The sequence below is a fragment of the Cyclopterus lumpus genome, chromosome 20 (genome assembly GCF_009769545.1).
Source record: "Cyclopterus lumpus isolate fCycLum1 chromosome 20, fCycLum1.pri, whole genome shotgun sequence".
In the NCBI taxonomy this organism is placed as follows: Eukaryota; Metazoa; Chordata; class Actinopteri; order Perciformes; family Cyclopteridae; genus Cyclopterus; species Cyclopterus lumpus.
Genome location: NC_046985.1, coordinates 3,495,966 through 3,517,330, shown reverse-complemented (window position 1 = coordinate 3,517,330; position 21,365 = coordinate 3,495,966). Strand labels below are relative to the sequence as shown.

At 47.6% G+C, this 21,365-nt stretch overlaps 1 protein-coding gene across 1 annotated transcript in view; it reads left to right on the top strand.

The window, feature by feature from the left end:
- drosha (drosha ribonuclease III) overlaps nt 1-21,365 on the top strand; it is a 74,614-nt gene that overhangs the window by 8,768 nt on the left and 44,481 nt on the right. Inside the window, exons 8-17 of the mRNA XM_034560204.1 lie at nt 219-305; nt 449-535; nt 2,185-2,256; nt 2,610-2,691; nt 3,218-3,286; nt 4,430-4,599; nt 6,315-6,439; nt 9,884-9,983; nt 13,121-13,228; nt 16,203-16,310. Coding sequence (XP_034416095.1) covers nt 219-305; nt 449-535; nt 2,185-2,256; nt 2,610-2,691; nt 3,218-3,286; nt 4,430-4,599; nt 6,315-6,439; nt 9,884-9,983; nt 13,121-13,228; nt 16,203-16,310 — 1,008 coding nt within the window. The remainder of the gene's footprint in view (nt 1-218; nt 306-448; nt 536-2,184; nt 2,257-2,609; nt 2,692-3,217; nt 3,287-4,429; nt 4,600-6,314; nt 6,440-9,883; nt 9,984-13,120; nt 13,229-16,202; nt 16,311-21,365) is intronic.

Here is a 21,365-nt window from a genome sequence, read left to right as displayed (position 1 = left end):
CTTCGTAGCTGGAGGTTGCCTCTTGTTAGCGGTGCGCTTCCACCTCTTGTGGCCAAAATGCGTATTACAACATTGGCTTTTTAAAAAAAAAAACTTTTCTCACTTGCCTCTCAGAGCTTCCTCGGCTATCGCACTCCTTTGGTATTTTCATGTGACTCGAGGTTCTGTTTGAAACGAGGCATCAGCTGCACCCCAGTCACCCAGTTTGTGTCTCTCAGCCCGTGAAACCGTGCCGTCCGATGAACAACAACTCTGGGAAACTGTTCCACTACCGGATCACCGTGTCCCCTCCCACCAACTTCCTGGTACGTCTCTCTTTTTCATTATTAAGTCAAGACGATGCTGAACCCGATACACAAGAATGTGTGTATATATATATATATATATATATATATATATATATATATTAACTGCACTCCACCTCGGCTGCTCCTGCTCTCTGTTCCAGACTGACAGGCCGACGGTGATCGAGTACGATGACCACGAGTATCTGTTTGAAGGCTTCTCTCTTTTCTCCCACACGCCGCTCACTAACGTAAGCCATGCTTCTTGTTACGCCTGTTTTTTAAAAAATGTTTTAATATTTAATGTCACCTTTTTTATTATTCATGTGTAGTTCCCTATTCATATTGCGTTTTGGGGGGGGGGGGTGGCATGTGTCAAACTGTTAGTGTTATTTGAAAGTTTAACTCCAGAAGTTTACAGAGTTGATTCATACTCAAAAAAATTAATGATGACCGTAGGATTAGTACGGACAAACCTAAACTTCATGCAGAAATATAGAAAAAGCTGCACGGGGTCAATCGTGTCGTTCGGTAGATCTTAAGTCTTATTTTGAAGCGTAATCTGCATAAAACGTCTGTTTTAACTCGTACAGGAGAAGACGCGAACGTTGCCTTTTGGCGTAGTCGTTTCTTCCCCGTAGCCTTCAGGACCACGGACAGCGCCGCGCCGTGAAGATATTCTCATGAATATCCCCCCCGTGCCGGTATTCCACCCACGTCTCCTTTTGTGTGACTGAGGGCCGCGATGGTTTAATTAGCTCCTTCTCCACACGCTGTTTGCCACCGCTGCCCGGTCACGTGACCCCCCCCCCCCCCCCCTTCATGCTCCTCCCCGCAGGCCTGTTTGAGCGGGCCACGGATAATTTAGGCCATCGTTAGAGAGAGAGAAAGAAATCCTCTCCTCCTTTTAACTCGCTTAAAGAAAGAAAATAACTTCAAATCGGCTTTGGGCTCGGTGGGTTTCGGCTCCTTTGTTGCGCTCCTCGCTCACTGCAACGACCTTGTCGCTGGGTCCCCTTTCTGGCCTTTTGAGGGGGGGGGGGGGGCATCAGTGACGGTCAAACATTAGAGGGGTCATGACTTGAAAAGGACGCTCTCTTCCTGTAGCCGCTTGAGCCCAACGCTCGACTTTTACTCTAAAGGGTTTTAAAAGGGAGCGAGAAATCGATAGGGGGGGGGGGGTCTTAAGAATGTGTTGAATATTTGGGTGTCTAGATTGTAAATGTGTGTGTCTTTTTGTGTCTATCTTTTTTTTTATTTTCTTCCCCGCAAGTTAGAATAATGAACTCCTTGGTCAATATCCGTCTGGAGAAAGAAGCCCCCCCCCCCCCCCCGAAGGATTAGGCGTGATTTGAACTGGATAATTAAAGCAGCCCTTGTTAAGAGCGAGGGTAAACGCTTCGTGGCAGCGCGGGGATTTAAAAGCTCTTGAGCGCGGCCACGTTAGCTCCCCTGCTAGTTAGCCCGGCGGGATGGGCTGAGAGCGAACGCCGGCGCCCAGGTTAATCTCTTTAAAACGGACCCCCCCCCCCCCGCTCCCCACAACAAAGAGCGTGTAACCGGGGAGATTAAACACGGCTTATCTGTTTAGTGAGACTTGAGTTACTTCATTTTCAAGTGTGTGTGTGTGTGTGTGTGAGTGATGCACAGGAGTTTGTGTGCGTGTGTTTGTTTGTACACATCTGGGTTTTCTCCAAATTGGCCAAAAGGTTGTGCCAATTACACACTTTATGTTGAGAGTGCATACTTCTTCTCTCCGTGTGTGTGTGTGTGTGTGTGCGCCGAGCTCATTTTATTTATTTTTTGTCATAATGAGTTTCCTCCTGTAAAGCTGTAACCTCCACCCCGTCGCCGTGGTAATGAGTCCCTTCTTCCCTCTCGCTCCCTTTCATCACCACAGATCCCATTGTGCCGCGTGATCCGCTTCAACATAGATTACACCATTCACTTCATAGAGGAGATGACGCCGGAGGTCAGTAAAACCCTACTTTATCTCCCCACCCTCCTTTTTTTTTTTGTTTTTAAACCTCAAAGCGGCGGCGCCTGAGCCACGCGTCACCCTCGCACCTCGGTGGGGCTAATCCTCTGCAGGAGGGATCCTTCTTGAACCCGCAGAGGTTGATTACATCGATGAAGTGGCTTATGTGATAAAGTTAAAGAACTGGATTTAGTTATCAGTCATATATACATTAAGCCGGTCTTAACGGCAGTGCGCTTCTTTCTTTCTTTTGTCTGCTTGTACCGTTTTCGCTGTGGCTGTGTCTCTCTCTCTCTCGCTCTCTCTGTCTCTCGCTCTCTGTCTCTCTGTGTCTCCCCTGTGTGCAGAACTACTGTGTCCAAGGCCTGGAGCTGTTCGCCTCCTACTTGTTCCAGGACGTTCTTGAGCTGTACGACTGGAACCTGACGGGTAGAGAACCCTTTCCCCCAACGTTGCAGATGCATTTGTGTTTTCACAGGGGGGGGGGGGCCGCATGGAGAAATATAACAAATATTGTAATTGCCACAGTGGCGAGTTTTTAAAGGTGCCGCCGTTAGCGGCGTTAGCTGCTAAGCCGCCTGGGTCGGCCATTTCCTCAACCGCCGCTCTAAACTTTTCATCTGTAGCACGTTTTAAATACACACGCGGTCGCATAAGTAACCTCTTTTATTAACGAGCGTGTCGTTTCTCGTTTGCGGTGAACTTTTATATAAATACTTTTATAAATAACCATTGTTTTTTGTTTTTTTTACGTTAGAGGTTGAAAATGTAGTCTGGTTGTGTAACATTGTTCTCAGAGACATGTACATTATAAAAGGATGAGTTTAGCCTCACCATACTTCTCATATATATATATATATATATATATATATTTCTCTTTTACGGTCACCCATAAGATTTGAATTATTAATTGCGACTCAGGAAACGTGCAACAACTCTCTGCTCCGTCCTCCAGGTCCCGAGTTCGAGCCGTCCGGATGCCAGCGGTTCCACTTCATGCCGCGCTTCGTCCGGTTCTTACCCGGTGAGTCTCGCCAACAACCTGTTCTGCTTTTTCCTTTTTTCGTGCCCTCTGTCTCCCCCTGGTGGTCGGGTTTTTCTCTCCAGTTCAAACGTAACGACAGGAAAGAGAGAGAGAGAGAGAGAGAGAGAGAGAGAGAGAGAGAGAGAGAGAGAGAGAGAGAGAGAGAGAGAGAGAGAGAGAGAGAGAGAGAGAGAGAGAGAGAGAGAGAGAGAGAGAGAGAGAGAGAGAGAGAGAGAGAGAGAGAGAGAGAGAGAGAGAGAGAGAGAGAGAGAGAGAGAGAGAGAGAGAGAGGTGGATGTGTGTGTGTGTTCTCCTGCCTGAGACCGAGGTGCTGCGTGGTGTTCGTCTTTGATGCACATGATGGTGCTGGTGCACTATGATAGCGCGGCTCTGTTTGTTATGACAGCATCGCCACCTACCTTCTCCCCCTCCCCACCCCCCCACCCCCCATAAAAAAAACCACAAACAATTTCTCTCCCAGCTCCCCCAATTTAGTCCGCCACAAACCGGTATCGGCCTGTGTAGGAGATTGTCTTAATGCATTTGCAGGGTCGAGAGAGGGCAGCGGGCCTTTTTTCAATGTGTCCGTCCAATGGGAAGAGCTCGTAAGTGGAGGTCAATCAATTTTTTCCACGAGTGTCTATTAATCCGACTCTCTTTGACCCCGGCGGGTCGAATCCCGAGCGCCCGCGGCTGCATTTTCTGTAAAATGCTCTTTTTTTTTCTCTCTTGTAATATACAGTTTTAAAAATGTTATTACGCACGCGGCGTCGAGTGCCTCGTCGTATCGTGCGGCGGCCGACCTTCGCTCCGGCGCGCCTCCGTTTACCCGTGCGTGTTCTTTGTGTGTTTTTCTCTGAACAATGCGATCGCGAAGCACCGGGGACATTATTCGCAGAGTGTAATATTATCTCAGAGTCGGCTGAGGTGAGGCGGGGCGGAGATGCTTGTGTGAAAACAAAGATTTTCTCCAACTATCAGCCTTTAATATATATTTATTTGTTTGGTGCCACTGTGGCTATAAAGGATTTTTTTTTTTTCACATTTCTTTTCAATTAAGTGTGAATCCCGCACCGGTGAGTTAACATACCTGTTTTTTTAATGCCCTCCACACCTGTCTTTTATGTTTCTAATGCGTCCCAGATGGTGGGAAGGAGGTGCTGTCCATGCATCAGGTGCTGCTCTACCTGCTGCGCAGCAGCAAGCCGCTCGTCCCCGAGGAGGAGATTGCAGACATGCTGCAGTGGGAGGAGCTGGAGTGGCAGAAATATGCGGAGGAGTGCAAGGGCATGATCGTCACCAACCCGGGCATGGTAAAGGCCTCCGCGTTCGCTTGTTACGACAGGAGGCGGCCTTGTCTGCCTTCAAGGGCGTGCGTCTCCCCCCCCCCCCCACACACACACACAACCCCCCCACCCCCCTTCAACCCCAACGCCGCAGGAATAAGGCTGTTCTTGTTAGCCTGTGACATGAGCAACCTCACCTATTATCCCCCAAGGGCGTTTCGCTGTCATCGGCGTTAGTCGGGGGGGATGGAGGGGGCGAGAGAGCTTCTATGTCACAAGTGAAGTCGGTTAACCTTTGTGTCCGACCCGCGTCTTTTTAAAGGGATGTGCGGTAATTGTGTCTCGGGAGGCGAGGAGGTCGCCGCCCGCTAAAAGGTTGCATATGAACGGCGGGTATGATTGCGTAACCTTTGGCGTGGGTGAGTTATCTGAATTATGGTTGTCGGGGGGGGGGGGGGGGGGGGGGACCCGCCCACATCGGTGGGCGAGTAATAGTCTCCCGTCCCTCGAGTCCATAGACTCCCAACTACAGATTGGTCTGCCAGTCAGACAAAGTCTATTAAACAAGCTTGAGACTCGCCCCGTTGGGTGTAGAACCATCTGAGGCTACAAGGGTCACGTTCCCTGTCAAGCTTCTTTTCAAGGTCTTTTCTATTTTGTTTTCTGTTCTTGTGGTTTGTTATTGTTTATGCAAGGTTTCCCAGTCGTATGTAAATGTGTTGCACAGGATGGGACGCGTGTGGTTTCCTGGGCTGTTGACGTCCTGAGCCGCATTGCAATCTGGGAACCCCGCCGGCTGTGGCCTGACGATGGTTTAGCTTGAAGCTAGCTTGTGAACCGGCGACTCGGGGAAACAGTCTAAATTGTTGTGGACGTTTTTAGTTTTTTTTAGACTCCAAACTAATTTTTGCGCCTCGATTTTTTTTTGCTAATTGATCTGTAAACGATGCTCGGAGGAGGAAACCTCGCTAATCCGTTATCTGGATACCTGCTGGCCGAATCCCAGAAGCTAAATCGCTGTCAGGCACATATTTGCTTTAATCAGTGAATGTTTTTGCTGTTGCAATTAACACACACATATTTGGTCATAATTGTTATAAAGTTCCCTCGAGCCTCAGATGACGTCTTAATTTCCACAAACCACCCGCCCAAAGCTCAAAGATACAACATTTACAATAATAATAAGCACTGACTGATTTATATAATCAGCCTCTGCTCGTGGTCACAACCCACAACACACGGTCGCTTGCTGCTCTACGCTGAATGCAATTTTGTGTCAAGGTCACGCGCTCCAAACGGAGGGGTCCGCCGCTCGTCAGAGCACGCAGCGCTCGAGTGATTACCGCACACGAGGACACGCGTGTCAACAACCTTGGAACGGGCCCGAGGCGCATTAAAGCGACGCTTCGTAAACACGGCAATCATCGCGCTCCCCTTTGTCCCCCACGCAAAGCCAATCAAAACCTGATTATGTGGCTTTAAAATCAAAGATGGCCGCAGCCTCTACGCTCTTGGTTTAAAGTTTGTATGCAGGCTAATGTCAAGGTGAAGCCCCCGAAGCCTCCAGCCATCTGCCTTCCCGTCCTCTGATCTCGGCGAAGCGACTCGGGGCCGACCGAGAAACATGCTGCTTGTCAATCTCTCCTCTCCCCCCCCCCCCCCCCCCCCCAGATGATTTGAATGACACACGACTCACTGTACTGACTTCTTTCACACACACCCCCCCCCCCCCCCCCCCCCAGAAGCCGAGCTCGGTGCGCATCGACCAACTGGACCGGGAGCAGTTCAACGCGGACGTCATCACCTTCCCCATCATCGTGCACTTCGGGATTCGGCCCGCTCAGCTCAGCTACGCCGGAGACCCTCAGTGAGAACACACACACACACACACACACACACACACACACACACACACACACACACACACTTTCGTGTCGAGGATGATGAGGAGGTGGTGGTGGGGAGAGGTACACGGATGGAAATACGCGAGGATGAGAGAAAACGAGTGGCGTGACATTCTCACATGCGTCGCCACGGCCCCCCCCCCCCCCCCCAGGTTTCCGCTGGGTCCTTCCGCCCTGGGAGCCGCCGTGGTTTATGTCCCGTAAATAGTAACGGCGCACTCGCATCGGGGAATACTGCACTGTGCCGTCGCATAATTAACCCCAAAAAATGTATTGGAGCATCTGAGCCGCGGTCTCCGAGGTGTGCGGGGAGACGCGACGCCACCAATCAAAGAATTTGGCAACTCGTTCTAAATCTAAACCTGCAGGCTTTCTATGTTTTAACTCGGATGTCTGGCGCCGATCACAACAGTCGGGGTGGAAAAAATATCGGCGGATGAAGACGCATTATGAAATCCATTTAGGCAGAACTAGCTCGCTCCTGCCCCTCGACTAATGTCCCCTCTCTCCCCCGCCGCTACGTGTCCGCCGCCTGTCCGCCGAGCCCTTTCATCCCGCTGCACCCTGCTGCCGTGTCAAACTCCTCAAAGCAAGGCAGACAACGACAAATTTATGGATGGACCGGGACATCATTAGCCGACGTAGAGGAGACCGTCGGGGAAAGGATTTTTTTTCCTTACCGCCGCTAATGATGCGTGAAGCGAAGGGGCACGAGTCGGTGTTGATTTGCGGCCACGGAGAGCCGGAGCCTCGGACACGTAGCGGCGGCAGCGTTTATTAACTCAGGAGACCTGGAGAAGCTGTGTTGTCTACTTCCCTCCTTTTTTTTTTTTTTTTTTTCTTTTAACGCTGTCCACTGGACGCGTTTGTGTTCAGGGCTTCTACTCCAGCTCCTTCACGAGAGCCGAGGAGAATGATGACATGTCAGAGGTCAGGGGATGTAAGAGAGAGAGAGAGAGAGAGAGAGAGAGAGAGCAGGCTGGAACAGGATGGTCGAGCCCAGCAAGAGGAAACATCAAACGGACATGATGGAAGGATTGTGAGAGGCGGAGAGCAGGCGAAGAGTCGAATGCAGAAAACAAAAAAGTGACATCAGAATGTGGGAGACGGAGAAAAGGTTGAGCCGAGGGCTTCTGTCGAGGAAATGACATCCCACGTCTCCTCCTTGAAGATGAAAGCAACTTTTACTTCTAAAAGAAATGTGCAAACTCCGATGTCCTGTTCCGAAGCAGAACGGCACCCCCACGAGGAGGATGTTTCCAATGTAACCGTAGTGCACAATTTAAACAACGGTTCATCGCTTTGAATGTTGCTGCCGCAAGGAATTGTGGGACGTCATTATCTCCTTTTCCTTTCACCAGCCATGGGCCGGTATTCCCCTGTGCTAAAGGAGATAAGAAAGGAAGCATCGAAGCACCTTTTCCTTTAGCATTTAGAGACATCGACCAGCTCCTCCCGTGGCTTGCCACTTAACACGGTTGAGAACCTTGCTAAACCTAAAAGTCTTCAGGTTGGTAGTTCAACCTCCCGCCGTGCGCATGTCAAAGTGTCCTGCAGCGCGACGCTTAACCCCGGGTGCTTCCCAGCAGCCCGCCGCTCCTTCGAATGCTTAGCGTGCGTTAAATGCAGAGTTCAAACTTCATATATTTACATGCGAGTGTCAAATGTAATTGAATTAGCCACACGGCCTCTTTTCTGGTAAAGATGGCGTTCCTGTTATCATTAATAACCAGAGTAGTATGCCCTAAATGTGCAATAAACAAAGCACAGAAGAGCTCAGATTAACTTAATTCTCTGTTCAGATAGACAGTCACTTCATTAATGCTCTGAATCTATGTACAATGAAGATGTAGTGGAGTGGTTTCTGATTCCAAATCAATCTTTACGGATGTGCTTTTCCCCACAACACCCCCAAAATAATCCTCCCACCCTCAGTTTCACCAAACGTTCCGCTTTCAGAGCGACGTGTCGTTCGTCACGTGCAGCCGAAGTCAAAAACACCGCTCGTCATATTTAACTTGAGGCGGCGGGGTTCCCTAAATCCTTCTGAAGCAACGGCGACAGCGACGAGGGAAATGCGTCGCGGGGGCGCCGCGTAAAGGTCGGCGGGGTGGCGAGCGCGACCCCCTCCCCGTGCTCGCAGCCGTCACTCGCGACGACGCGGAAGATAAACGCTCGGGCGCCGCTCCTCTTCACTCACTGCTGCTCTCCCTTCGTTCCGTCCGTGGACGCGCTGTTCGAGTACCGAACATTACAGGACGGGGGGGAAAGAAAGAAAGGAGGAAGGAAAGAGGCGGCATATGATAATGAAAGCATGTGCAGGGGAGTGTTGCTACCCAAGAGCACGCTGCGGATCTGTGGAAAGGTCATTGGAGCGGATTGGGGACGAGGGGGCCTCCCAGGCTGAATCGTCTCTCTCTTTCTCTTTCTTTCTCTCTTTCGGTGGTGGTGAGCTGATAATCGGGGCGCTAAAGCCGTCTCGTTCCCTCGTCTCAGTCTCTAATGAAGTCCCCACTATTAAAGCTCAGTAATTCTTCTATTCCACAGCACAGTCCCCCCACTTCCCTCCTTCCTTTGCTCACCTCTCTCTCTCTCTCTCTCTCTCTCTCTCTCCCTCTCCCCCCCTCCACCACCTCACTCCTCCATCCCACCAATCGTAATTGAATAACTCTGAGTAAATGAGGAGAAAGTCTCCTGAATGGGAGCAGAACGGTCACACTCGGCCCTCAGTGCATCAAGCAGGAGGTCTGATTGAAAAGGAGAGAGAGGTGTGTGTGTGTGTGTGTGTGTGTGTGTGTGTGTGTGTGTGTGTGTGTGTGTGTGTGTGTGTGTGTGTGTGTGTGTGTGTGTGTGTGTGTGTGTGTGTGTGTGTGTGTGTGTGTGTGTGTGTGTGTGTGTGTGTGTGTGGTAGGTGGTTAGTATGGCGGCTACATGTCACCTTGCCGATAACTCCTCGCCTCCTTTTCAGATGCAAATGAGAGCAAAGACAATGAGGGCTTTATGGAAAAAGAGAATGCGGAGGATGTCGAGCCGCGTCAGAGCGACGGCGACGTTTCGTGACTTGCAGCTTTTTACACGAAAATATAATAAAGAGAAGGTCAGAGAGAGAGTGTGTGTATGTGTGTGTGTGTGTGTGTGTGTGTGTGTGTGTGTGAACCTCTGCTCCCAGTTCACACTGTAGACATCTACGGAAGCACGGAAAGTCTTCTGTGTCCGCTGTCCAGCAGCTAATGCAATAAAAGGCCGCAGGCAACCGTTACATTATGTTTAATATCGGGCCAAGCCGCGGATGAAATATTGATGTGTTGTTGGAAAGTGAGGAGGGAGGGAGGGGAGAGAGAGAGAGAGAGAGAGAGAGATGGACTCCCGTCTTGAGCCTGACAACCTCCTCGTTTTGCTGTCGGCAGGTACCAGAAGCTGTGGAAGAGCTACGTGAAACTCCGCCACCTGCTGGCCAACAGCCCCAAGGTCAAGCAGATCGACAAGCAGAAGCTGACGCAGAGAGAGGTGGGTGTTTCTTTTGCTCGTATTTTAACGTTGTTTTTAGTGGACGTGGTGCGTTTTCAATTTTTTTTATATTTTTGTGCAGCTCATTTCTTGCAGATATTTTTAAAAAAAAATTAAAAAGGGGGCACCGCTGTTCAGATATAAGAGCGGAAAGAAACCGCTGCGACGGGTTCTCGCTGTGCACGCTGATTCAAATGCTGCTTATCCAGCAGCTCCGCTGGTCGTCCGTGTTACTGCCTGAAGGGAACAAGGACCCCAAAAAAGTGTGACAGCGAGAACTCACAAAGGCAACATTATTTTTGTTGGTTTCGTCAATTATTGTAGGAAACCGAGACTCCGCTTTCACGCATTTAATAATAATTAACCCCAGACTGAGGAATATTTAAACATTTCGTCTGTACTTTGGTTATTTTGGTTAAATTGTATTCCAGATATCTAGTAATTGGTTTCTGTAAGATGTCCCAGCCTCTCCTCCTCTTTCTTTCGTCTCCACTTCTGGTCGAGGTGCTTTTATTTTGGCGAGGAAGGGCGGGGCAGGGTCTTTTACTCCAGTTAACAAACGCATAATTTAGATGGATTTGCAGCGACCGCTCTACAGAGTTGAGTGTGAAGGTCGACGCACCGCCGCCGCCGAGGGGGGTGAAAAAGGTTCCCTTTGTTGGTGAAGTAATGGCGTACAGGTGGCGCCAGGTGTAACTTCTCCACAGCAGACGCAGCTTCTTCTTCTTCTTCTTCTTTTTTACTATCTAAGTCTGTGAGCGCGCCTCTTCCTCTGGTTCGTTTGATCCACTCTGAACCAATAATGAGTTGGAACTCGGAGCTCAATTAGCTTGTTTCAGGCGAAGCTTCCCGGCTAACAGGCCCTGACAATCCCACTGTCAACCTGCACTGGAGCAATTAGTGAACCCAAACACACACACACACACACACACACACACACACACACACACCGGGTCTGTCAGGCTGCACCACAAGCATTAGCCATGTCAGTGTCTCCTCACTGCAGTGGGAGTGTGGCACCGCTACTTATTTAGTGCCCCGGGGGAACACTGGAGCTTCCTGTCTGTGTAAACGGTCTTTCAGTGAAAGACTTAAACGTCTGATTTTGTTCTGAAAGAGGCACTTTTCTTGCCGTCTGCAGCCGGCCCTTTGATGCCTCCGTGTGCTCAGTCTGGATCCACCAAAGGTGTAAGTCGGGAGCGGGGGGGGGCCTCAAACACACAGACCAGTATTGTCCACAAAATCTCTTTAGGTTCTTCTTTTTTTTAATACTTATATATATTTATTTTATATATATATATATATATTTATTTATTTATATATATATATTTTATATATATTTATTTATTTTTTATATATATATTTATTTATTTTATATATATTTATTTATATATATATATATTTATTTATTTATATATATTTATATATATATATATATATTTATTTATATATATATATATATTTATTTATATGTGTGTATATATAAATGTTTTTTTGTGATGGTTTTTCATTGAAAATAAAAAAGTGAGTTTTTTTTAATATAGTCTTATATTCTAACCAATAGGAGAACTCCGCTTATGTTACTAAGCAGTCGCTGCGTTGGCAGTGAGTTCAGCTCGGCATATGTGGATTTTGGGGGGATTTTCTCTGATTCTCCCTTTTGCTGATTTTTTTTTGGAGCATCTTTTGCCATCTTCAAGTCATTCCAAAGATATATTTTTTTTATTCCCCCCCCCCCCCCCCCTCCCAAGCTCCACGCGACGACTCCCAGGCTGGTCTTAGGAAGCAATCGACAAAATGGAGGCGACAACATCGCCTTTTAAAATTCTATTATTAAATTAACTTCGAAGCAACAAATGCATTCAACCTCCGTTTAAAAATACAACAAAAAACAGCCAGCAGCTCGATGGAGTTGCACCGACAACCGGTATGGACACGTCTCCTCAAGTCTCTGACGTCATGATATCGTATCATTTATCGGCTCACTTTAAAAACCACAACAAAATAGGCCGTGAAAAAGTTTGCCCCCACACACACACACACACACACACACACACACACACACACTCTCTCATTTCCCCAGTCAATTATTTACTTGTTCTACTTCTGTCCATTCACTGACCCTGTAGAAAGCCTTGCATGATACAGTATTTACATATCATTCGGGCTCCGCTGTGATTACTGCTTTCCATATACAGTTGGCTGTCCGTGGAAAGATGTGTTGTGTGTGTGTGTGTGTGTGTGTGTGTGCGCGTGGGCGAGCGTGTTCACTTTGATGCACAGTTCAAAGTAGGATTGCATTATTTATTCATGCCTTTGTTGTTCTTATTTCCTCTGCGAGTCCCAAAAGAAAGAAAAAAAAATTCCTGTCGTTCCATTTTCGGGCAGATTCGCGGCGAACTCGGAGACGGGAGTCGATAATTCTCAGTTGAATGGAAGGCCTGCGTGCCACACACACACACACACACACACACACACACACACACACACACATTAGGGGGGCACTCTGTCAATACAGCTTCCATCTTGGTTGTTATTTATAGGGCCCTCTTGTCTCAGACCCCCCCCTCCACACACACACACACACACACACACACACACACACACACAACGCTTACTGAATTTCCAGTTATGTGCTGACATGATGCTGGGGGCCTGTGTGTGTGTGTGTGTGTGTGTGTCTGTAATGATTCTTGCTGCTGCTGCTGATGGAGGAACCTATGGGCTCTTGTGTGGTCCTCCTAATGGGCAGGCAGGTGCCTTGGCTCTCGTTGACTAGGACTGAAGCCTCCGTATCAGCTGCACACACACACACACACACACACACCCAGTGCAACCGCTGTCCACAGCCACGGCGACCCATTGCAGTGCGCCTCAATTAGCCGGGGACCCGGCCGGAGCTGTCACTGCCCCCGCTGCTCCTGTCCTCCCCCTGTGCTGTATTTCTGTCACTTCATTGCATGTGCCAGCCTATCTGTTTTTAGGGGGAAGCAGGAGTGTGTGTGTGTGGGGGGGGGGTGAATGAATGAGGGTTGGTGGTGTGTGTTTTTTTTGTTTTTGTTTTTTCGATGACGGGAGCCGTCCCCGAAGGCTGCGCCCCGGCAGATCAATAATTGACTGGCTTGATTGTTTGGCAGGAAGCCCTTCAGAAGATCCGTCAGAAGAACACGATGCGCCGCGAGGTGACGGTGGAGCTCAGCAGTCAGGGCTTCTGGAAGACTGGCATCCGCTCCGACGTCTGCCAGGTAACGCTTGCTCGCGCACGCACACACCGGCACGTCCGTTCAGACAACATGCACACACACAAGAGTACAATGCAGATGCAAGAACACCCAACAAAAAGTACTCTAAAGTTAATCTAAAGCCGGTTTCAATTTGATCCTGATGCCTCGATGTGACCTACAAATGCAAATCTGGCTTCACGGCTATTTTTAAAACGATTAACGACACGCAGGTTCACCAGAAAGTCCTTCAGCTCCGACATTGGACCTGCAGTTAGAGCTCCGGCGTGAGGCCTCCTCCTCCCTGCTGCTCAGAGACACTACCACTGTTGGCCACAGGGGGCGCCAGAATCAACCGGAAATGAAAGTTCCTCGTCGTAGCCGGAATGTTTTATTAGAACGATATGTTGCATAAGAACTATTTAAATTTGTTAGGACAGCAAATAAAAGTAACAATGGCTAGTTTTTTAATGATCTATTATACTCATGCTCCTTACCAACCCCGGCTTTAAAACTGAATCTGGATCAGAGCCCCAGCATCCAGACCACGAACAGCCTCAGAAGGTGTCAATAAAGTATTGAAACTCGACCCTAGAACCGACTGAGAGCCGACGCAGGTCATATTTGATGGTCATACTTTTTATTTGAATGTGTAGAGTTTTCCTGGGCGATTTTGGAGATCACACTTCAGGGTTTAGATGTTCTCAAAGTTCGCTAAACTTGCCGTCCATCCTCTCTCTCTCTCTCTCTCTCTCTCTCTCTCTCTCTCTCTCTCTCCCCCGACACGGACTGGCGCTCGCGGCACAGCCACAGCCGGAGACTCCCTCTGATCTTTCCACGCGTTGCGTCACTTCTCTTTTTTTTTTTTAAGTGTCAGAATCCCGCGCAAGGCCCGTGGACTCCCGCAGAGCCCCACCCCCCCCCGGCAAGCCAAACCCTTTATTAAGTAAAGTCTCCGGCCCCCGACACTCTTATTTACACATCGGCGCTCGGTTTCGGTGCTCCGACCTCTCTTCGTGGACCTATTAGCAGCGGACTGGGGGTCTCCTCTCCCCGGTATCTCCGTCGGCGGCTCACGGTTGGATTCGTGCGCGCGTACCGTTTTTTTTTTAGTGCCCTAATGAGACTTGAACCCACGACCCCGGACGTGTTGGCGCCCACTGAAATGCGTTCGTGGCTGCTGTGTCAAGAGTCACGTTAATGGCCGTGTGTGTGCGCTTCACTATTTATTGTCTATTCCAATATTAAAAAATAATTTAAAAAAATATAATTGCCACACATCTTTTCTTTCTTATTTCACATTTTCGAGGGGGGGGGGGGGTGTGACAGAAAGTTTCGAGCCCCCCCCCCCCCACCCACCCACCCACCCACCCACCCTCACTCTCTCACACAGCGAGGTCTTAGCGGAGAAGGATTCGATCCATAATTGCCGCCCAATTATATTCGCTTCAAGCTGTACCGCTGCCGCTAATTGGTTCATGAATAATTTCAGCTTTCGAACCCGCGGTGTTGCGCAACGTGTGACACGGACGAGACGGAACGGCGAAAAAACTGACCCACGGTTTCTTGATATTCGGAAACAAAATCAGCCCCCCGCCACCCCCCCCCCCCCTCCTCTCCTCCCTCCACTCTTCGTTACTGACATCGCCCGGCTACACCAAGGTTGTTTCACTCGAAAGGCTCTCTCAAGGACCGGGGCTACACATCGGAGGCAGGAATTTACTAACTTATTTTATATTTGCATATATCCTCGGAGTGGAGCGTCGCAACCCCTGACCAAGACATCTCTGTTAAACAAGATGCATCTGTAGAAATGTTAAGGTTTATTATTATTATTATTATAATTTTTATTCTGTTAGAAACAAATGGATGCGATTTTAAACGTGGGGAAAAAACAAGTTTGGATATCCATTTAAATTTTTAAAAAATGTTTTAAAAAAAATCACATTCCAGTTAATTAAATTGTCATGGAGCGAAGTTAAAGTGCAATTTAGAATCCGTGCTTGTAATATTTCAGCCGTTTCGTGGCCGTCCCGAAAACTGCCCGAAAGACATCCGGGACAGTAAATTAGAAACTTCCCACCTTCTTTTTTTTTTTTAATTACCACAGTATCAACTCTTATCGGCCTCCTCTCTCCCCACACACACACACACACTCTGTCACTCCGGCAGTCATCGGAGCGGGTCAGGAGCTGGAGACATGACCGTGGGCCCCGGCGTTGTTGTTAATTGGCGGCTTAACAAGGCCCCCTCTGATGGCCCCGGGGCTACGTGGCGTGTGCCGCCGCTCGTAGCCGCCGGTGGGGCCCCCCTCCGTGCCCCCGTAGCACTAATTAAAACATGCATGGCTTCCTCCTCCTCACGTGCGGTTGGCACGCGGGGGTTAATGTGTAGAGTTCCTCACTCCGCTCCGGATCAGGCCGCCTTGATGAGCCTCTAATGACTCTGAAGACCGGCTCTCTCTCTCTCGACTGTCGGACTAATTCGCTGACCGCGGACACTTTACATGTCGCTGTTGCTTCACGGATACTCCTCCTCCTCCCTCTTCTTTCACTCTGTTTGCACTCAAACTTTTCCTTTTTAATACATGTGGGTCAGGAAGGGGGGGGGGGGGGGGGGGGGCGTCGGTGTTTGTCCGAATGTAAGTGTGTCAACATGACAAGATGGGCTTCGATTTGACCGGCCTGTCCAAATGTGAATCTCACTCCTCTGTCATTCGCTCTCGCGGCGCGGCGATTGGGTTTTTGATTATTTCATCTCTCTGTTGCAGAGCACCACTTAATAAATAATGACTGGCTGATTGATTTCTCCCGGCCTGTTCCTTCTATCAACCCCTCTCTCGCTCTCTCTCCCTCCTTTTTTTATGTTTTTGCACCGTCTCTCCATCTCGCTCTTCTTTCCTCCACACGGGCCCGATGCTCGTTCTCTCTCTATATCTCTCTTCCTGCTTCTTCTTCTATTTTTTTTTTTTACCAATTTTCTCTCCGTCCTTCCACAGCACGCCATGATGCTGCCCGTCCTCACCCATCACATCCGCTACCACCAGTGTCTGATGCACCTGGATAAGCTCATCGGCTACGTCTTCAAGGAGCGCTGCCTCCTTCAGGTAAAAAGCAGAGTCACGGCAGCCTCCTTTACCCCCCCACCAACCACCACCCACCACACACACACACACACACACACACACACACCCAGGCCGCGTTATGTAAAAGCTGGCATAGTTGATAACTAAAGGGATAGATACGGGCAGGCGAATCCCAGCGGCGCAGTCTCGGTCGGACAGATAGCAAAGGGAAAGAAAAGTAAACATTTTGTGCAGGGGCTTCTTGAGATCCAGGGAGGCAGCGTCCGCCTCATTACTGTGCCCGTTCCACCTCTGCAGGGAGAGTTGTGTTGGGAACAGGGAGGGGGGGGGGCCTCAGGAGTCGGCTAAGGTAGCCCACACACCGGCCTGAGTCACATCTCTGCAACCAGCAGCACCGGGTCCGCCGTGAGTTGCAGTGACAGTAGTCAGGACAACAACAGCCTTTCTCTGTAATGCCAGCTCTCCCCTGTCAGGCCCGCCAGCCTCGAGCTCGCCGTGCTCTTGGAGTAGTGAGCCCCCCCCACACACACACACACACACACACACACACACACTCACTCCAACCCCGGCTGCCTCCAGCAATATTGAAGAGCTGTCATAACCTGATACTTTAGAAATCAATGTGTTGTAGCCCATACATAGTTAAAAAGGGGAAGGATGCATTAAGGTGTGTGTGTGTGTGTGTGTGTGTGTGTGTGTGTGTGTGTGTGTGTGTGTGTGTGTGTGTGTGTGTGTGTGTGTGTGTGGATCGATCGACGATTGGCCTCTTTGTCGTTTGCATAATGAAGACCTGTCGTTACGAGCGCTAGAAAGGAAACACTGACTGGACCCCGTTGGCTGGAGGAGACGCCCGTTTGAGCTCGACGTCCGAGAGGCCCCGCCCCCTCTTTCTCATTCGAAAGACACAAAAGAATAAGAGCACAAAAGATCAGTTTTGATCATGACAGCTCACATACAGGCCTCTGGAGTGTGTGTGTGCGTCCACTGAGGTGTTAATACCATGACATTGCTGTTTGTGTGTGTGAGAGGGGGATCAACCTGAGGCTGTCAGCAGTTCACCACTACTGGGTCTGAAAGTAGGGAGCCATCGTTGCTTACAGCAGCTACCCCATCTTTTGCACACACACACACACACACACTCTGCCAAGATGGGTTTGGACAGAACGGCTGCAGTGCAAGTTGCGAGTGCAACGGTGCTTGTTCAAGCGGCCCTACTCCGAGTCAGAACTGATTTCCGATCAGCCGTCACTCCCCGTTTGCCTCCTGTCTGTCAGGATGATTTCCCCCCCCATAACCCGCCCACCTACCCCCGTTGGTGGTTTATTAATTTCTAACATGACAGAATGCAGCAGCACTCTGTGATTTCATTATAAATAAATAGTTTAGCTGTATGTGTAAATAAGTAAAAACATTGTCAGACCACAGGATGCTCGTTGTAAGTGTGCGTGTGTGTGTGTGTGTGTGTGTGTGGACTCTTTAAAGCACCGGAGAGAGTTTAGATTCGCCCACTCAAGACTACATTTAATTTGCAAAGAGTTTTCTGCGCCCTCTCTTTGGGTCCCAGGGAATGTACTTCCGATTGCATTAAAAAAAAAGTGAACTTTTAACGTATATTTTATGCATATGAGGGTTGTGTTCTTTACACAACAGTTTTCACAAAAAAACACACACTATATCGCCTTATACTTTGAGTCGTTACCCCAGTAACGGATCTCCGTGTAGCAACATGCCTGCTATTTCCATTCGGAGTGGCAATACGTTGCCCCCCTCCCCCCCTCCCCCCCTCCTCTGGAGGCCCTTTGAAGCTCCTCTTCTGAGAGCCTCCCTGTTAAACATTTAACATTTAAAACTAGAGGGGGGGTTGGAGAGACATGTCTTCATGCTCCCACATCCACCAGACCCCCTGTTGCTTCATCCCCTCTCCTCACGTTTGACCCACGCTGACAGAACGAGAGGCATCACGGAGGATCTCAATAATTTAACCGTACAAGTCCTCGGCCCCGGCTCTGATGCCGCATGCTTTATGTCGTGTACAGAGAGCCGAGGTATTTCTTTTTTAGGGGGTGTTTTGTTATTCAAAACTGCCCCTAAGAAATATCATTTTGCCCCTGATATCACTAGGAGAGGGGCACAAAATGCCCCCATAATTTGCTCTAATAATTATGATAATTTAATGAACTCGTAGCCCCTGACCCGGTCCAGTTGCCATATCATGTTTTGGATTTTCGCCTCGATGTTGCGTGTGCGTGATGAACCGAAGTGGAGCTTCTTGACCTCCTGTGAGTGGGAGGAGGAACGTTCGTCGTCATCCAGCACACGTTGAATTCTTCTGCGGACTTCATCAAGGGGAACGACAACGTCAAGAAATACGTGGCCATCGCCTCCGGTGAGTGATAACTAGTAGTAATTATTTTTGAACTTATTTATTTCGCTTTAGCTAGCTAACGTTAGCTAGCTAGCTAACTAACGTTAGTTCGCTTTAGCTAACGTTAGCTAGCTAGCTAACTAACGTTAGTTCGCTTTAGCTAACGTTAGCTAGCTAGCTAGCTCCGATGGTGCGTTAGCTCCAAAGGCTCGCTTGCTAGCTAGCGAACGTTAGCCAGAGTGCAGCCACATCCTCATAAGTTACTGCCATCTTGTGGTTCACAACAATCCTCTATTTGGGGATGAATACAATTAGTTGAGACTGTAGTTGACTTCAAGGGTTACCTGTTTAGATTAAGTCCCTTATCACATGTAACATACTATTGTTGTTTTTGTTTGTTCCATCTCAACACAGTGAAATACCTCATGATGATCTCACTGGAGGGACCAGAAGAAGAAGATGCAGCATGTGTAGAATCTGCTGTGAGAAGAAAGCCAGGCGGCCTCACATAAAACCCTCTGAGCAAGGCAGCAGGTCAGACCAGCAACTTCTCCAATGGCTGACAGTGACACAGATGGCGATGATGAACTGGTGCTCTTTGACAAATAAGCCACTCATATGTATATGTACATATTTATTATTTGTCTACACTGTACATATAATTTAATATTTGTTTTCATTTTCTGAAAAATGTGTTGTAAATTGAATTTAATTAACCTATGTATAGCCCTTTTATTACTTTTTTTTTTTTTAAATTGTTATGTATGTTATAATATATAAAAAATGTATAATTGTTAATAGTTGTTTAAAAAATGTCATAACAATAAATATCCACAAAGAAATAAGAATAAAAAAACAAACACTATTACACTACTGCCTAATAGTCTTCTTATTGTCATTTGATGACAGTTGCTCATATATTGTAAGCCTAAATAAGTATATTTATTATTTTTGAACAAAGGTTAAATGTCATTTCACAAGTTTAAAAAAGTGCCCCCAATTTTTTTATAAATGCCCCTTGATTTCAGTCAGTGGGGGCAAAAATTGCCCCCGAAAAAAAATGTAAATTTCCTACCCTGAGTGCTGGCCGGAATACCGTTTTAAAGGCTCTGAGTATTTACTTCTTTTTTTTTTTTCAAGACATCGGCCTGTATTATATAATATATATATATATTATTATATAGATATATAGAATTATATATATGTGTATGTATATACATATATTATTATTTATATATATATATATTATAATAATAATATATATATATTATTATATTTATAATATATATATATATATTATTATATTTATAATATATATATATATATATATATATTTTATTATGTGTATATATATATTTTAAAAAAAAATATATATATTATTATAATAATAATATATATATATATATATATATATATATATATATATATATATATATATATATATATATATATATATATATATATATATATACACCCACATATATACGGGCCCAACAATGACATTGTTGGGCCCGTCCGTTCAAGAACAACTCCTCCCGGTCGGCCGTTCTCCGCTGAGCGATGTTGTTCATTCCCCGTTTTAGCCCAAGGCGGTGGAGCGGCTGTCGCTCCACCCAAATCCCTTCCGATAGTTCACACAGTCGTTATGGTGACGGGAACAGTCACAGACGTCAATCCCTCCCCACAGATTGAGCCTTTAAAAAAAAAAAGCCGACGCGGGCGTTGGATGTTGTCCTTAACTGTGAAGGACCTGCAGTGTTTACAGAATAACTGATGTTCCCGACTCTGTAGTCGAGGCAGTCATCGTCTTGTGTGCGTCTGACATCGCACAATGGGGGGAGTTGAAAGTGGAAGTAGACGCGGCGGTGGTTGTTTTTTTTTAAAATTGATATTTCTTATCAAACTGTCAACGCGGCGCTGAGAATTGCTAATTTTCTGCTTGTGTCACGTCAAATAACTAGCTCTTTATAATTTTGTCTTCTTTCTCTCTCACACACACACACACACACTATAAATGCTGTTCCTCTTAACCACGGGAAGGGGAAAAAAAACAACAACAAAAGTACAATTGCTGTTGGATTTGTTGCGTCTGTGTTCACGGCTACAAAGCTGAAGGCCTCTTGAGCGACTATAAATATTGAAACCTCTCTGTTAACGTTTTACATATATATCTCATTGGAGCTTGAAATTGATTTGAAGTTGCCTGAAAGGAGACAAGCATTTTGAAAAGTAAGCCCAGGGGGGGGGGGAGCGAGAGTAGCTTTTTTTTATTTATTTTTTGCTGAGATTAACATTCTCCTAATGTAAGATTGATAAAGGCTTGACATATCCTACTGAGCCCTATCTCTTCCCTCGTTCCTCCCCCGGCGAGTCTTGAGATGTCTTTCCAGGCTCGGCGCTTTTTGTCCTCTTTTCAAACAAACTAATGCGTTTCCTTCAGGGCGAATTCTACCTTAAATTCCCTCTTTTGCCTCTTTACAGGTTTGAAAGTTTAAGCCATTAATTTCCATACAGACAACTTCACAGCGACAAAGAGGAGAGAGGGGTCTCTGTCTGTCTGTCTGTCTGTCTCTGTCTGTCTGTCTGTCTGTCTGTCTGTCTGTCTGTCTGTCTGTCTGTCTGTCTCTCTCTCTGTCTGTCTGTCTCTCTCTCGTCTGTCTGTCTATCTGTCTCTGTCTGTCTCTCTGTCTCTCGTCTGTCTGTCTGTCTCT